This window comes from Corvus cornix, chromosome 18, assembly GCF_000738735.6.
Source record: "Corvus cornix cornix isolate S_Up_H32 chromosome 18, ASM73873v5, whole genome shotgun sequence".
NCBI classification, from domain to species: Eukaryota; Metazoa; Chordata; class Aves; order Passeriformes; family Corvidae; genus Corvus; species Corvus cornix.
The window spans coordinates 9,726,272-9,742,014 of record NC_046347.1 but is presented as its reverse complement, the minus strand read 5'-3'; the positions used below and the strand labels follow the sequence as shown (position 1 = coordinate 9,742,014).

General features: G+C 40.7%; 1 protein-coding gene across 4 annotated transcripts in view; it reads right to left on the bottom strand.

Annotated features, from left to right (window-relative positions):
* Positions 1-15,743, bottom strand: part of CEP112 (centrosomal protein 112) — a 158,253-nt gene that overhangs the window by 30,745 nt on the left and 111,765 nt on the right. For all 4 annotated transcript variants that reach the window (XM_039562628.1, XM_039562630.1, XM_039562629.1 and 1 more), the window contains 2 exons: positions 14,187-14,249; positions 10,354-10,503 (listed from right to left, as the gene is read on the bottom strand). In XM_039562628.1, the coding sequence (XP_039418562.1) occupies positions 10,354-10,503; positions 14,187-14,249 (213 nt within the window). The remainder of the gene's footprint in view (positions 1-10,353; positions 10,504-14,186; positions 14,250-15,743) is intronic.

Here is a 15,743-nt window from a genome sequence, read left to right as displayed (position 1 = left end):
TATTTCTCTGGAGGTGCCAAATGCAGGAGACAAATTCAACACTGGAAATACAAATTTGGGGTCTCGCAGTTGGTTGTCCAGGCTGGTGAAGGCAGTTCCAACACCACTGCAGGTCACTCTTTGTGCTGTATCAGGAGTTCGATTTATAGGTAAATATGCGTAAGTGCTGAAGAATTTGGTTTCCTAATTATTAAAACATGTTGATTTAACGGAAGTTACTGACTTCAGTGTAGTGAAAGCTTAAACTAAAAGTAAGAAGAGACAGTTTTAGTAACAGAAATGTCTTGGGGTGACCTTATGATGTGTATCCCATATCACTGCCTATGCCCAGAAATTAATTCCTGTGCCTTTCTATGCCTCTAAACTGAGCCTGAGAGGGGGAAGGAAAAAACTGAGCAAAACTTTTTCAAAGCAGTTTGCAGCTTGTTCAAGGTCACACACAGATAGCAATGGGTTTTCCCCGCTGCGGCAGGGGAGGGAGGAAGCACCCGGCTTGCTGCTCCCAGGACAGTTTTTTGGCCAGTGGTTCAGCTGGTTTTTTTTTTCTCCGGAGAGAGACTGAGAGTTAAATTTTTCCTTCCCTGGAATTTCGGATTTTTCCCCTTTTCTACTGGACTGCTTGATTGCTTCAACATCAGAGCACATCAGGAGGACTTTCCACCGGGCACAAAGGGCCTGGCCCTGGGCCAAGCCCCAGCTTCGAGGAGACCAAAGGGAGGACTCTGACACTTTCCCAGGTTTTTCTCCACAGCAAGAGATTTTATTATTTAGCATTATTTTCCTTTCCCATGTGTTTGTTAAATAAATAGTTTTTATCTCTTTCACTTTCCTTTGAGGAAAATTTATTTTTTCCCGAACCTGGTGGGGGAAGGGTGGTTGTGCCTTCTCTCAGAGTATATTTCTAAATTTGGCCAAACCGGTACAAGAAGAAGTTAAAAAGTGGTTATGTCCTCCTTACTCAGAGGAGTAAGGTTTTGGTTGTACTCATCCCTGCTTTACTGCTCTTCCACTCCTCTGTTATCTGGCAGTTTTGGAGGGGATGCTGCCAAGAAGTTCATTTAAAATCCTAAATTTTATCCTGTAGGCAACACTTACTTCAGTTTCCTGAGAATAAATTTCACAGACAGAGCCCTGAAGAAGAAAACAGGTGAGCTCTCTTTGCCTCATAAATCAGTCAGGCTTCCTGAAGAGGCCAAAGATACAAAACTACATACGCCTGCACAGAAACATTTCAGAAAAAGCTTCAGCCTTGAGGTTCACAGTCTTCTCCATAAACCTCAACTCCTGAGTCTTCCTCATGCATGTTTTCAAGGGTCAACAAATCAAATATTTACTGTCTCAGATCCTGTTCATCAGTGAATCAAGACATGATGGTGCAAGAATCAGCAACAATGAACTACTCCCAGGAAAGGCATCCCATGCTCCAATGCAGGATGGAGTATGGATGGGAAATGCACATCCACATGCAACAGGCTCAAAGAATAAAGTATATTTTTAATAAAACTAATCTAGTTTTCCATCTTAAACACATGTGCTGTATGAACACATAGAGGCAGTTCCTCGGGCTGCAAGGCAACAAGGTGTATGAACAGAAAATATTCACTGTACAAATTTTAGTGGGAAAAGGAGCAGAGAATAACACACAGAATAGACTTTTTCCTTTTTCTGGACTCCAGTGCTATTTTGGCTGCCAACAGTACACAAAATTTCCACTGAAGGGCAAGTCAAACCAATTTCCCTGAGAAAGGAGGCATCCGAAAACTCGCTGAGGTTATTCCATTAGTGCCTACGCATTCTCTAAGCGGATGAGCAGCTTCACTTTGAATCCATGTCAAACCACAAGGACTGGCTGATAATAACATTCAATTAAAATGATCTCGTCCTTCTAGAAAAATCTGGCTAACAGCTCCACCTCACCTTTTCTAGCTGGGCACAATGGGGCGATTGATGCTGCAAGGAAACAGGATAGGTTTGTACCGAGGAGCCGACAGGTCAGGTTTGGTGACAGTGTTTGCAGGTTTAACCTCTTACACAAATTTCTGAGATGAAAAAGCCACTTCTGCTGAGCACACAACAGTGAGAAAGCCAGAGTCAGAGCTGGCAAACACCAAGCTGAGCTAATTAGACAGGTGTTTTGAAAAACCCCAAACTTTACACTTGACGCATATTTGGACCTTTTGATGTCGTACTTGGTGCTGCTTCACACCATTCAGGGCTCCAGAGAAAGGCAGGAGCTGCTCCCCTGCTCAGCTCTGGGGGTGAGTTTGCCATCTGATCTACTGAATATACAGATAAAAGTCGCCACAGACCTTTTTCCCTTTTCAAGTGCAGTACTGTCATTTGGAAAGTTCTTTTATTCTCAACTCCACTGACGCAAGAAAGTGGCAGGAATATGGCAGCTTTGGCTGCTTTCCTTTGGTAGCTCTTTGTAAGTAATCCTTTAATGCTAAGAAAACAATAGGTATTTTCATTTTGGATGGAAAAAACAGTCCAGTTATAGAAAATTAAGGCAATGCCTTTCAAAAAGTCTAAGAGTGCTACTGACCACTTGATTCTTCTGCTACCCTGCCTTTAAATATTGGTAAATAGTTACCATGCACAGCTATCAGATTCTCCAGGTTTCTCTTGTTACGCTCAAGAAAAGTCCAACTATTATGAAAATGGTTAAGTTTAACAAAGATATTTCTATTTCCCTGTGATCTGCCATTCAAAAGCGTTAGCCAGTCATTTTTTAAAAACCACTCTTGATATTTGATCTTCCTGAGTTTCAGTTACATATAAAGCTGGAGAAAATTCTAAGTGGAATCTGAAGATTTCTAAAGTCAACACTCATTTTGGCAGGAGCATTTTAATGCATAAAGCTGAAATCCTCAGTGACTCTCTCCTGCTGATATCCCTGGAGCAGCCAGCACCATGATTAGCACAAAACCAAAAGCAACCTATAGCAGAACTTACAGCTCTGCAAAACAAGGATGTTGACACAAATGCTGGAAGTGGTGTAGGCACAATGGGATCAGCCAGGGCAACCTGGTGCTGCTCCAGCTCGCTCCTGGGATGAGCCACGCCATAAGAAAGATATCTCAGGGAAAAGAGATGTTGATAACAAAGCAGGTCCACATCCCCAAATCCCTGCTTGCCAAACCCTGCAACCCACCTTGCTGTGCCAGGCTCTAAAAACCTTCACTGCAGAGTTATAAATGTTTGTGGTCCGCGGAAGGTTTGCTTTGAAGACGTTGCTTTCCCCGGCACTCTTTTGTTGGTGGAATCCATGGTTCCCACAGATTGTGTTTCCACCTCCACGGCTGGAGAAGCCCTGCAGTCAAGGCTGCAGTTCCAGGAGCAGGGAAGGAGGCTGCGTTCCAGGAACTCACTGGAACTGGAACAAAGCACAGCCCTTGGAAAGCCTACACAGCCCTGTGCACACTGTTTTACAGATGCCCCGTCTTTGGACGGCATTAGACACTTGGTTTTATCTTTATCTTTTTTTTTTTTTTCCCCTCTCCAGTAAAGTCTCAGACTTTGGAGCACAGGCTCTTCCTCCCAGGCGTTCTGCCTCCTAACTTCTGGGTATCTCCCCAGTTCTGTCTTTTTTAAGCACCACTTTCTCCTCCACATAAAAGTCCTTCTGCTCTTTGGAGAGAAAAACATCTTTGATATGCAGCAGTAAACTCTGCATTTCTGTGAGCATCACATCTTAAAAAACCTGATTTCCATTTTCTTGTAACACAGTTCTAAACACTGTCTGCCCTTCATTACAAACTGTGTGGGCTTATATCAATATTACTTAACACTTACTAATAAGAGTGTTTTGTCTGCACCTTTTTAATTACCCAGGACCCCTCTCAGTGTTATTACTCCTGTCTTGTCAATTGAAAGCAGTGAATTTTATGGCTGGTTTTGAACTATTTTTCCCCATTTTTCCAGTGCAAAATTAGTGTAGTCCACATTATTAAAAGAAAGATAGTTTAGCTGCATATGACTTTATATTTTATTATGTTTTTATAGAATCTTTAACTCCATAATTTGGAGACAGGTGGCATCCCTTCTGGGGCTAACAAAGGATAAAAAGCACTTCATGCAGCAAAGTGCCTTCTGGAGGGAAAATGTAACACTGAGGACAACAATGATAATGTAGGAAAAAGAAAAAATACCAACTTTTAAACCTGTCAGATAAATCTGGACTGCAGTTCAGAGGAAAAGGCAGGCACTAGCTCTAGTCTTTTAAAAAACTTGTAAGTCTGATTTTGCTGTTGGCCATGGTAAGTTCTTCAATGTGTTGAGACATGAAAAGTCAAGAAAAATGCCAGAGTGCAAAGCTTGCTGCAGGAAAAAAAAAAAGATGACTCAATTCTTTGTCTCACAAAGCATGTCAAAGATATTATGAAGTACTTACAGATGCTCAGCCACTCAGATTGCCTGGCTGGCCAAACATCTGAAACCCTGTAATTTTGAAGAGAAGGTACTATGCTTCAGACAATGAAATAATTTTTGTGGCAGCAGAAAAAGAGAGATGATTTTGAAAAGAAGAGTTTTTTAAAATCAGAATTTCAGTTGTGATCAGTAACTAAGCTTAACACGAAAGTCAGCCTATTTTAATTATCATTTATAATGAATGCGACAATACAGGCTTTTAAAGATAACCATGGAATGGAATCATGAGACAGAGCAGAAGAAAGAGTTGAAAACCTCAGGGCTAAACCCTCATTTTTCTAACAGACAGAATTTGGGTGAAACTACTATTTACATCAACAAAGACTGTGAAGAACAGGTGCCCCAGAGTTTGGACCCCATGAAACAGAGAAAGCAAAGCCATAAAAGACCTGCAGATTTCATTTCCCTATCTTTTGGAAGACATGACCTCCTCTGCTGATCAAACAGAATATAGGAAGTTATGATCAAGATAAAGTCATTTGCCTGGTAGATGTTAAGGTCTGCTTTACAATGCTAAAGCACCAGTGTTGGTGCCTTGTAATTCCCTGCTAATAAAAGACACTGCAGAGTTATGAGTGTTATTACAGGCTAAAGTCAGTGACAAAGAAATAAAGATCCATGAAAAAGCACAAGATTTAACATCAAGATGGTCCCTTACAAGTCTTTCTTTCACCATGCCAAATGGTTTATCATGGTAATGTTTGGCCACAAAGGCAATTAGAAGGATTTGAAGTCTCTCTGGAGAACTTTGTGACACGCACATCTCCAAGGCTCTGTGGTGACTGACAGAATTTGGCACGGCTGTGGCCACAGAACCACCACCAACAGTGGGGCAGGTTCTGATCAGATGTCTTACAAGACATGAGCCAGTGCCAATAGGGACATGCTGACCTTCTTTTTACAGACATTGCTGGTAAAAAAAAAAAAAAAAAAAGACCAAAAGACCTCCATCCAAGTTAAAATAGAAAATGCAATAAAATACTTTAAAAATCTTATCAATAATGTGGGTCTGTTGACAAAAGTTTGTTCTGAGTTAGTGGTTGAGGTTGTAGGAGTTAATTCTGCCACCTCAGTGTACCCTGGGGAATAAAGCAAGTCAAGACTCCCTTACCAAAAAGCCCTTGACACAATATATGTCTTTATCCTAAGAGTTTTAGATTTTCATTTAGAGTTTACACCAAGATTTCAGGGTTTTTTCCCCCTAATTAATGCCCTCTGTGCTATCAGTTACACAAGATCACAGACTTCTGAACCACCAGTCATTACAGTCTTAATTTCCACCTTTGCCACAAACCTTGGGTGAAGTCAAGGCTCTGCCCTCCTCTGTCTCACTCTTAAAACAGGACCAAAAAAGCTTCTTCTCCAGATCAGGGCAGCTTAGGTTCTGTGCTCTCAGATGCCGCTCCTCCCCTAATAAACACTAATTAAGGGCATTTAAACCACTTAGATTTACCTTTGCTTGGGACTTTTAACCAATAAATTAGAATTATTTATTTCTTACCAACTCCAACCCTGGCTCTTGCAGAGTGCAATGCTGGTGTTCCAAAAGGTGTTTTGAGGACAAAAACTAAATATCTCTGCAGGGCTGCAGTCACTCAGTTCATGCTCCCAGAGATCTAATGTGCTTTTCCTTTTAATAAAGAATATTATTCGTAGTTACAAGTGGAATGTGCTAATAAACGTGGCTGATAATGAAATAGAACTAAAAGCAAAATTAGCTTGCGGATCAAATTTTTAAAACCACAGGTTTTTTGATAGAGAAATTTGGTATGTTTTATAGTTGCATGGATGATATTCACTGTGTCGATAAAACCCTCAATATTTAGCAGAAGAAATGATCCTTTGGCTCCAAGATACAACAACATCTAACAAATATAGAGGATGTCAGGCATACTCAATGCCCACAAGGGCCCAGACAATTTAAACCCAGAAGTTTTCCCCTTTGATCTGCTATGGCTATAAAACATAAAACACTTCAACTTTTTTTTCCCCTCTCAACATTTTCAAACATAACAATGAAAAAACAACTGTTTCAAAATTTTTCACATGAAGGGGAACATTATTATAGGCCATTCTTTCCTAGAAATCTTTTAAGTCTTATTTATTAACAGAATTAATCTGATCATAAGCTGGCTGACATACAAAGTGTTGACATATGTCATCTTCCAACCATGCTTTGCTAATGAAATTTTGGTGTTAATTCAGGGATATAACAGAATCCTGGAATCTGTAACAGGAATCAAACAACAATTGTGGTTCATCTGGCAAAAAAAGCATCATTTCCCCCCTTTTCTGTTGTGGGTTTGTCGCTGTATGCTCTCCATCATCCATTTCTTTCCAGAATCTACTTTTTGATGTGGAGTCCCCACTTGGCCATCAACTTCAGCATTAAAATGCTCTGAACATGTTCTGCAGTTCCAATCCCAGGAAATGTTTTGTACTTTTAATCCCGGAATCCGAAAAGATTTCATAAAAAAGTAAACAACTAAGCCTAAACAACTAAGGCTGGGATTTCATAAATAACCTCCAGGTATCTTTACGATGCCACCAACTTCTTGTTCTGCCCAGTCCAGTAACCAAAAGCAGCAGAGAAGTTTGGTAAATGCTCTGACCATTGGAATTACCAAGCTCCAGGCTGCTGTGGGTAAGTCACTACAGGGATGCAAGAAACATAACTTAAAAAAAAAAAGTTTAGCCCACACTTGAGTGCCCAGGGAAGCTCCTGCACAGACATTCCCAGGAGTTCAGTGCCCAGCCCCTCACTGGAGGGTGCCGGCTGCTGTCCCAGTTTGAAGCATCACAAAGGGGTAAGAGATGTGGCAGTTCAGGCAGCTTTTCCAAACATCTGCAGGGCATTAGCACAGCTCTGATCCCAACTGATCCTGGGGCCCAAGGCAGTGGTTCCTGATCTCTGGGGTGAGCACAGGTGAGGCACAGCGCAGTGACCAGGGGAACTCTGCTGATTTGCCCTCTCAGCCCCAGCTCAGTGTCCCTGGGCTCTGCTCCAAAGAATTTAAGTCCTGGTAAGCTCAAAGCACAGACATCTCCATGGCACTGAAGGGTGAGCTGGGTTTTTGGGGTCAGACCTCAGCTGCTGTGGGCTCTGCCACAAGACATTGCTACTCCACGGCAGTCAAAGTGGTCACCCTACAAGCCACAAGAGAGAAATGTGATGAGCCGAAGTTTTATCCTGATTTTACGAGTGATAACAAGTTCGGCTTGCCCTTAGGCCAGACCAACCGCGGCCTAACACAAGTGCCAAGGCCTTCAAGCATTTGTCTCAAACCGACCCAAACTGAGGCCACTGAAGCCAAAAGCGTTGTTCAAATTGGGTTTTTAGGTCATCAAAAGAAGCAAAATGTTCTTGAAAATTTCATTTATTCTTCTTGACTAATATTTAAGATACTACCTTAAAAAATATTGAGTTGAAGGAGATGGGTGCAATTGTGCAATAATAAATCAGAAATCTTTTACTAGCAAAGAGACTCAGGAATTTGAATTAACATCAAAATCATGTATTATGGCATCCACATCTGGATATCACTTTACTGTCTAAATCCAAAACTTCTCTGAGAGACAGTTGGTTTCTGTAAAAATGTATTTCTCCCTTTGAAAGGAAATAATAATTGGAAGGTCTTACAGGAAGCCACCCAATACCAATAGAGGAAATTGCAATCTGTTCCTCAATGTTAGTTTAAATCAATGTTATATTTAGCAAAGGCTGTTTTTTAATGATAGTATTTTCATTAGCTTTTACCACACTGAGTCTCCTCGAAGGCTTACACCATAATAAGAATTCCTTTGTTTGTAGAATGTTTCTTTAATCATCCCTCGAGGTCTTCAGCTTACCCTAGGTTAGATGTTGTTCCCCATCTCCAGGACATCCAGAATTCCACTTTCACCAAAACCTTTTTTTTTCCCCCAGGCCAATAAAAAGCAAAGTATTTCTGCATATGCTTGCCGAGAAATATGTGTGGTTCTTAAAAATACTAAGTGATCAAATATTAAAACCACCTTTTTCTGTTTCCAGAAGTATACACAGCATTTTAGCTTCCTAGGAATTTTCTGCTTGGGGATCTGGATTTCAGTAAATTTCCATTAAATCAGTGGTTTCAAAGGAAGATTTTTTTTTAAAAAAGTACAGTATTAATGATCCTAAACAAAATTCAAGAACTGCAAGCAAAACAGCTCTTCCAATTTCTTCTCCAAGTTGACAAAATCTTTTAAAACATACTCCCAGCACCAGTGCTAAAAACTCTCTGGGACACTGCTCAGAAATCCTGTGCAGAATTTCCCTGTGGTTTTTATGGATTTCATTATATTGTGAGGTAATAACATCAAAATTAAGTTTATAATAGCTGAACACAGATTTACATGCAGAAGGGTTTCATACCACCTATAATCACTAGTGTTCAAAAACTGGTGTTGCCAACAGCTGAATTATTCCACTGAATGTAACTTAAGTGAATCCAGAAATTCAACAGTAGAATTTGCACCAGAAGAAAAAAGCTGCTGAAGAGTCTAAACCATGTTTTTCCAACATGTAACTCAAGAAGGTACCATGATAACTTGAATTACACTGTGTTTCTGACTCTGTGGAAGATGATTCCACTGTCACAGGGTCTCTGCAGATCTTGGTGGCCACTGGAAAAGTGAACTACAAACAGTCCATGTTCCTAAGTGGTAAAAATTCACTTAGACCTGAAAATAATGTGATTTACCTGTGTTCTATCTGCAGAGTCTGGTGATAAAATAACCTACCTGTGGTGATTCCATTTGGGTAACAGATTAGAGCCAACGTTTTTATAGTTACATCTTTCACAGAATGATCAGAAAGAAAATTCTTTTCCTCAACAAACACACAAATATAGGCAGACTTTTTCCTTAAGAAAAAAATTATCATTAAAAAATTGATGAAAGAAACGGAAAAGCACACTGCAGATGATGGGACAGTAATGACAACCTAATGCAAGTCATTCCAATATAGAGGACAGCATTAACTGTACCACAATCCAACAGATTTCCAACATTTAAAACCTTCCATGGTATCTCTTAGGCACAAAAAATTAGGTAAATTGTAGGAGTTGATTTTTTCATGAGTTCTTACATTTAATAATGTAATTCTTTGGTGCAAGTAAATGTCTTTACAAAGGAAAAGGAATTTCCTTCATCTAGACACCCATACATTTTCATTGCCAACATGAGCAGATTACATGAGTTTCAAAATTTTTCCATTGCTCTTTACTACTCCGAGAAGAAAAAAATGTTTACAAACTAATTCTGCTCACTTCCTCAGGTGGGATTCTCTGCAGCCACTTCGAGTCAAGGTGTCAAAACAGCAAGAACAGAATCTGGCTATTCAGTCTTAATGAAAAAGGCCAAAGAATGCAATTCTAATGCAAAATATGTATAAATCCAACAAACAAAACTATAGTTAACAAACACTTTATTCCATTAACATTCAGCATAGACTTTGCTTGTATTTTTCAATGGAGGCTAAGGACAAACTTTCCTTCAATGCAGCCTTAAACATGAAAGTTGGGAAGGTTTGTGAAAACCAGGCTGCAGCCCAGGCCATGCTGCTGCCTCACTCTCCTACTTTTCACCTTTCCTCTCTTTCAAGCCCTGAAAGCACAGCATAAAGGTGCTGAAAATACACTAAAACATCAGGGCCAGTACAAAAAGAAAGAGAACAGGAAAGATTCAAGTATTTGACTGACGTGGATGGATTAGATTTGCCAAATCCAGGCGTTTTATGCAGGCATAGGATCAGCTAGAGGAAAGGGAGCCTGAGTCATCAGCTCCATCAAAGCCAAGGTCTGGGGATGTCTGGGTGAGCACTGTGTGAACAGGAACCATTCCTGCATTCAGAACTTTTAATTACCCTCACCCAGGCATCAGCGACTGAAATCCCCAGATTACCTTGATTGCTCTGTCATTATCTGTCATCAGCTGCTGCTTCTCATCTTCCAACTTCTGTGCAACTTCCTGGAGCCGCTGCTCCGCCGCAAGCTGCTGCCGGCTGTTCTCCTCTGTCAGGGAGGAAATGGTTGTCTTCAGTTCAGCTATCTCCTGAAAAGAAAGCAGCATGTTAAAGGTCCCCTCAGTAAAAGACATGTATTTTGCATGTTTTTTTATATAAACATGGCACTGGCAAGCTCTGCTGTGCAAGCTGGATGTTTGAAATTAGCACCCTGCACACTAGCAGGGCATGAAATTCCACGCAGAGAAAAGGAATAGAGCAAGGCTCTAAATGACAAGAATCGCTGAACACAAAATATTTGGAAGTGTTTTCCACTAAGACATTCCAAAATATTTACTTATGAGAACAAAGCACATCTGTGATCTTCATACTCAAGCCTGTTCCCCGTCTCCCACCGCTCCGAAAGCAGGAGTGTGAGTTTACATTGGGCTGGTGGTGCTCCTCTTCCAGGAGGAAATTTTACATCTTGATACTGCTGAGAAGAAAAACACCCACGTTCACACACTGGACTGAAATTTAAACTTGACAGTGAAATTTCTGAGCTGCTGAAAGGAGCAAATTTTGCTGAGCAATACAGTGGGGACCTGACTCCACATCTAGGACCTTCATCTAGACCTTTTAGGTGATTCACTCGTGATTTGTTGAATTGTATTTGCTCTACCTTTTTCATCACTGGGCAAAGTCGTAACTAACCCTGATCCTTCAGGCATATTTACAGAATTTTATACTGACATGTCATCACACAGAAAAGCACTTAAACATGTGGGAGAGTAACTGACTTTAATGTATATATTCAAGCTTAAGGTTAAGCTGCTGTAACAGCGTATTATAGTCTAATTCTAAAAGCACTTTAGCACACAGGCAGTCCAGTATTTGCCAGGCCTCCTTACTGGCAGAGAAACATTTAACTACATTAATTACATGGTTATTTAGGAAAAAAAACCAGTTAAAAACCCCCTAATAATAGGCCAGGACTAGTGTAAGAAGAAATGCACTACAAATGAAAGTACTAATATCAGTGAGAAAGGGGAAAAGACCTGACTAAAACCCTGTAGTAAATTTATTTCTCTACCTACCTGAAAATCCCAGGAAGTAACCCAGATTATGTGTAAAACCTATCTTTGTATTTCTGTATTGCTTTTCTAAAAAACAAATACATCTTTAAAAAGATAATACCCACTAAAAGGAAGGGTTTTGAGACCACTATGCCAAAGTTTAGAGATTATATGGACAGGGTGTAACTCTCTAGCCAGAATTAGGCAGTGTCTCTGGGTTTGCAGTTCAGGTCATTGTTTAGAAGACAGATAATTTGCAGAAATGTGGTTTTACCTGGTGTGCAGGAGAAAGCAGAAGAAAGCAATGGATCATATAAATTATTAAGATAACAACTTGAAGCCATGCAAACCTATAGAATTTTGTGTCCCATTTTGTTACTTTAAAAGCAAACAAAGTAACAAACTCCTCAATATAAGACAAAACTGAGATTTAAAGCCTTTACTGGGTTAAGACCCTGGTCTAGCACAGGAGTTCTGCAATGCATGCAAGGAAATTTCAGCAGGAATTGAAGAAGAAAGATCTGCTTTGTGCAGTACCTTTCAGAGCAAAAATTTCTATTTACTTTGTATAAACTTCAGATGAAATTTCTTGAAGTATCTTCTCTGTGTGGGTGTTAAAAGCGAATGTTCCAAGAGGCCACAGAGAGTAAGATTAGACAGATGTTGTCAGCAACGCGACCACAAGAAAAGTTGCGATCGACCAATTATTAATAGCAAGATACAAAAAAACCCCAAACCCAACTATGTCCAAGTAACTTGGGGGATTGATTTAAACCCACACAAGTAAAGAAATTCAGACATCAGGGTGAAACTGCTTTATTGAGCCAAACAGCCCTGAGAGATGATGGATGTGTTGTGTCTGCCCCAGAAAGTGCTGAGGAACTGGGTCCAGCTCTCCCCAATAAAATGTCCCAGCTACAGCAAAACCACCTTAATACAAAACACGTCCCCAGATTTTTCCATCTTGAGACTATTCTGCAGGCCAATAAATGTCAATCTGACAAAATTTATTATGACATTTAGGTTAAAGAGTTCTTACCTTGCCCTACACTACCTACGTGTTCCCGCTGCAACAATTAAAGCAATTTCCCTCATCCCTTGCTTAAAAATTCAGAAATGCTTCAATTATTCCAACTGTCTTTTTAAAAATGGACCAAGAACCATTTTTGTATTGACACTGGATTGTGTCTGGCGTGGATAGGCTGCCTTGATTCCACTCCCATGTGGGTGATAATGACAAAAGATAAATAGAGGTAGCAATGGAAGGGATCTCTTCCTTCAGGTCTGATGCGGACTAAATGTTACTTTTTGAGCTTTAACCATTTCCTGCATTTCAGGTTCAGATGGAAAGATAAAAAACAAGAAGTTTTTTTGTTGTTGTCTCTTCTTTTCTTTCTTTATAAATAAGGCTCTCAAAAACGACTAAATTACTAATTTAAAGTTACTGAAAAGGTATTTAGGAAAGAGAACATTCTCTCTGATTTACCACAGAATCGTGGAATTGGTGAGGGTGGAACGGACCAGTTTAAAGAAGTATCACCCAGAGCTGGTTGTTCAGGATCAGCCCAGTCCAGGTTTCAAGAATCTCCAAGGATGGAGACTCTACAACCTCTCTGCATGCAAATAAATGTGTAAAAATACACATTAGATTTTAGAATATAAAGACATTTACCAATGATTCTGATAAATGCAGTGTGAAAAAGTGACAGCCAATAAATGTCACCAAAACAACTGAATTCACAGTTTTGGACAAGTGTTACAGAGAATGAGACTCAAAGGAGCTGAAAAGCTGAAATCAAGAGTTTTAAATATTTTTGAAGTGTTGGTAAAACAGTAAAGTTTGCAGTTTCTTGTTATTGTCTCACTGATCACTTCTATCTAGTTTAGAGGCTGCTAAACCCTTCTTTGTAGTGTTTTTATTGATTTTACAAGACTATTATTGGATTACTGGCTGCAAACACACTTTGCAATGCAAGGCAGACATTCTGCCGTGGCTGGGAGCAATGAGGAGAATGACACTTCCACACAAATCCTCAGGGCAATTTTCTTCTTATTAAAAGCTTAACTTCTGGTTGCATCTCCATCATTTTTCACACTTCAGTACTACCTGTCAGTCAAACTGAAAGCTGAAGTATGTAAAAATCATCCTGTCTTACTATTTTTAAGTATATATGTAAATTCAACACTCATTTTCATCTTCTGAGTTCTCTGAAGAACAAAAACTCAAGTCAAAACCAGTCTGCCTCCAGGACATTGACATTCCTCAAGGTGTTGTTTTGGGCAGAAATGCAGAACTGGTGGGGATCAATGATAAAGATGAAGAAACCTTGGGTGACACCACCTTTAACATGAAATGTTAAGTCCTGGCTGTGCACCTGTCTCTGGTTCTATGAGCAGTGCTGGCTGCTGGAGCACCTCACCTTCCTTCCCATGGGCTGAAGGAGGACTCAGTCCTCTTGGGTCCTCGAGAGATGACAATGTAGATGAAAAAGATGAAATTCAGAACTCAAAAAAACCCACCTGTATTTTCCAGCCAGCTTAAAGCTCTGTGGTTTATTGGTTAAAATCTGCAAGAAGACACTGGATGTTTGATTTGGTAACATTTGGGTTATGACTTCTCTCGGTTGTCAAGACTTAAGAGCAGAAGCAACTCCACTTTTCATCAAGTCTCCAAGTGGAACAGGTTCACCTGAGCTCCCTGTCTCCTGGCCACCTACCTGCAAGGACTTGGCCAGTTTCTGGCTGTACTCCTCCTCCATCTGCTTCAGCTGGCTGTTGGCCTGGAACACACACAAAAGACAACCCCGTTAGCTCAGACAGAGGACGTGTACAGACACTTTGCCACCGGGCCCTGGGCTTGGCACCTCCTCCACATGCCTATCACTGAGCGCCGGCCCCGCGCCAGCCCCAACGCCCTTTTGTGGCAGCCAAAAAACCGCCAGGGCTGGGCTTTGATCTCGGGCCAACTATTCATCACTTAAAAGAGGGGAGAAATTGTACCTCTGCTGCCAATTATTAGAAAAACATAAAGAGTTCTGCGGATTAAAAAAAGAAAAAAAAATGAGAGAATGAGTGTGTGTGTGTGTCTGTGTGTGTGTGTGTCTGTGTGTCTGGGGAAGGGGGCAACACACACAAATGAGTTTATCAGGATGAGTTTGTTTCTGAACAGAGGGGAAAAACTGAGGAGAAAGTCCAGACAGAGGCTGCCAGGGCACAGTGCGACATGGGGGACACAGCTTCACCTCTCAGTTCTGTAACTGTCCTTTGTCCCATTCCTCATCCCTTCCTAGGGAAAGGTGGGGATTACACTGAAAATCCACCCAAGATGCAGCTGAACCAGCTTGGACATACAGCTCTTTCCTCACCACAGCATTTTTTTTCACAACTCAGAGCTAAAGAACTGAAAACAAGGCTGCTTGGTCATATCAGAATCCAACAAGCAAATATTTCTATAACCCCAGGATAAATAGCTCTTAAGGTTTTTTTTCCTCAAATAATTTAAGTTCAGAAATAATTTTATAGTAGTGATATTAATAAAAAATAAATGCAATTTCATTTCAGGAGAGAAACCAGGTTTGTATTTTTCTTGCAGAAACCAGCCCAGCCCAGCCCCACAATGCTGTCCTCAGGTGAACTGCTCGGTGCTCTCGTCTTCTTGGCTCTCAAACTTCAGGACAGGTGTCTAAGACAAATATTTTCTTAGGGGGGACAGAATATCGTGCAGCTGAGTTCTGAAGCAAATTTAAGCTGATTAAGTTTTCAAAATTTATCTGACCTCCTGCTCAAACCTTTGATCTGTCGTCCTGAGTTTTACGGCACCGCATCCAGCGCCCAAACACCGGCTCCCGCCAGCACCTCTTCGGGGGGACCAGAGAAACCACAGGGGCCCCTAAAGCCTCTGAACCCTGCGTGGATCCAGCTGCAAGGCTCAGACTCCATTTCAGCAAACACCAGGGATTTCAGGCAGGCAAAGAGTCTTATTGATTTTACTGGGCTATAAATTGAGGAGCTTAGAGCTGCAGAGCATTTCCGGATCGTCATGGTAGGGCTGGAATCATCTTCAGCAATCCGGGCAGTTCTGTAAGGTGCAGCTCAGTGTAAGAATATTACAGCCAGTTCAAAGTAATCCTAAACTTTATATGAAATCACAATTTCAGATCCTGAATCCCTTCAAATTCCAAAATTATGAAACATATGGATGTCTCCATCTGTTTGTTGGTATTAAGGAATCTATTAAAAACGTTAATCAAAACCAATTATCAAATTTGTGCATC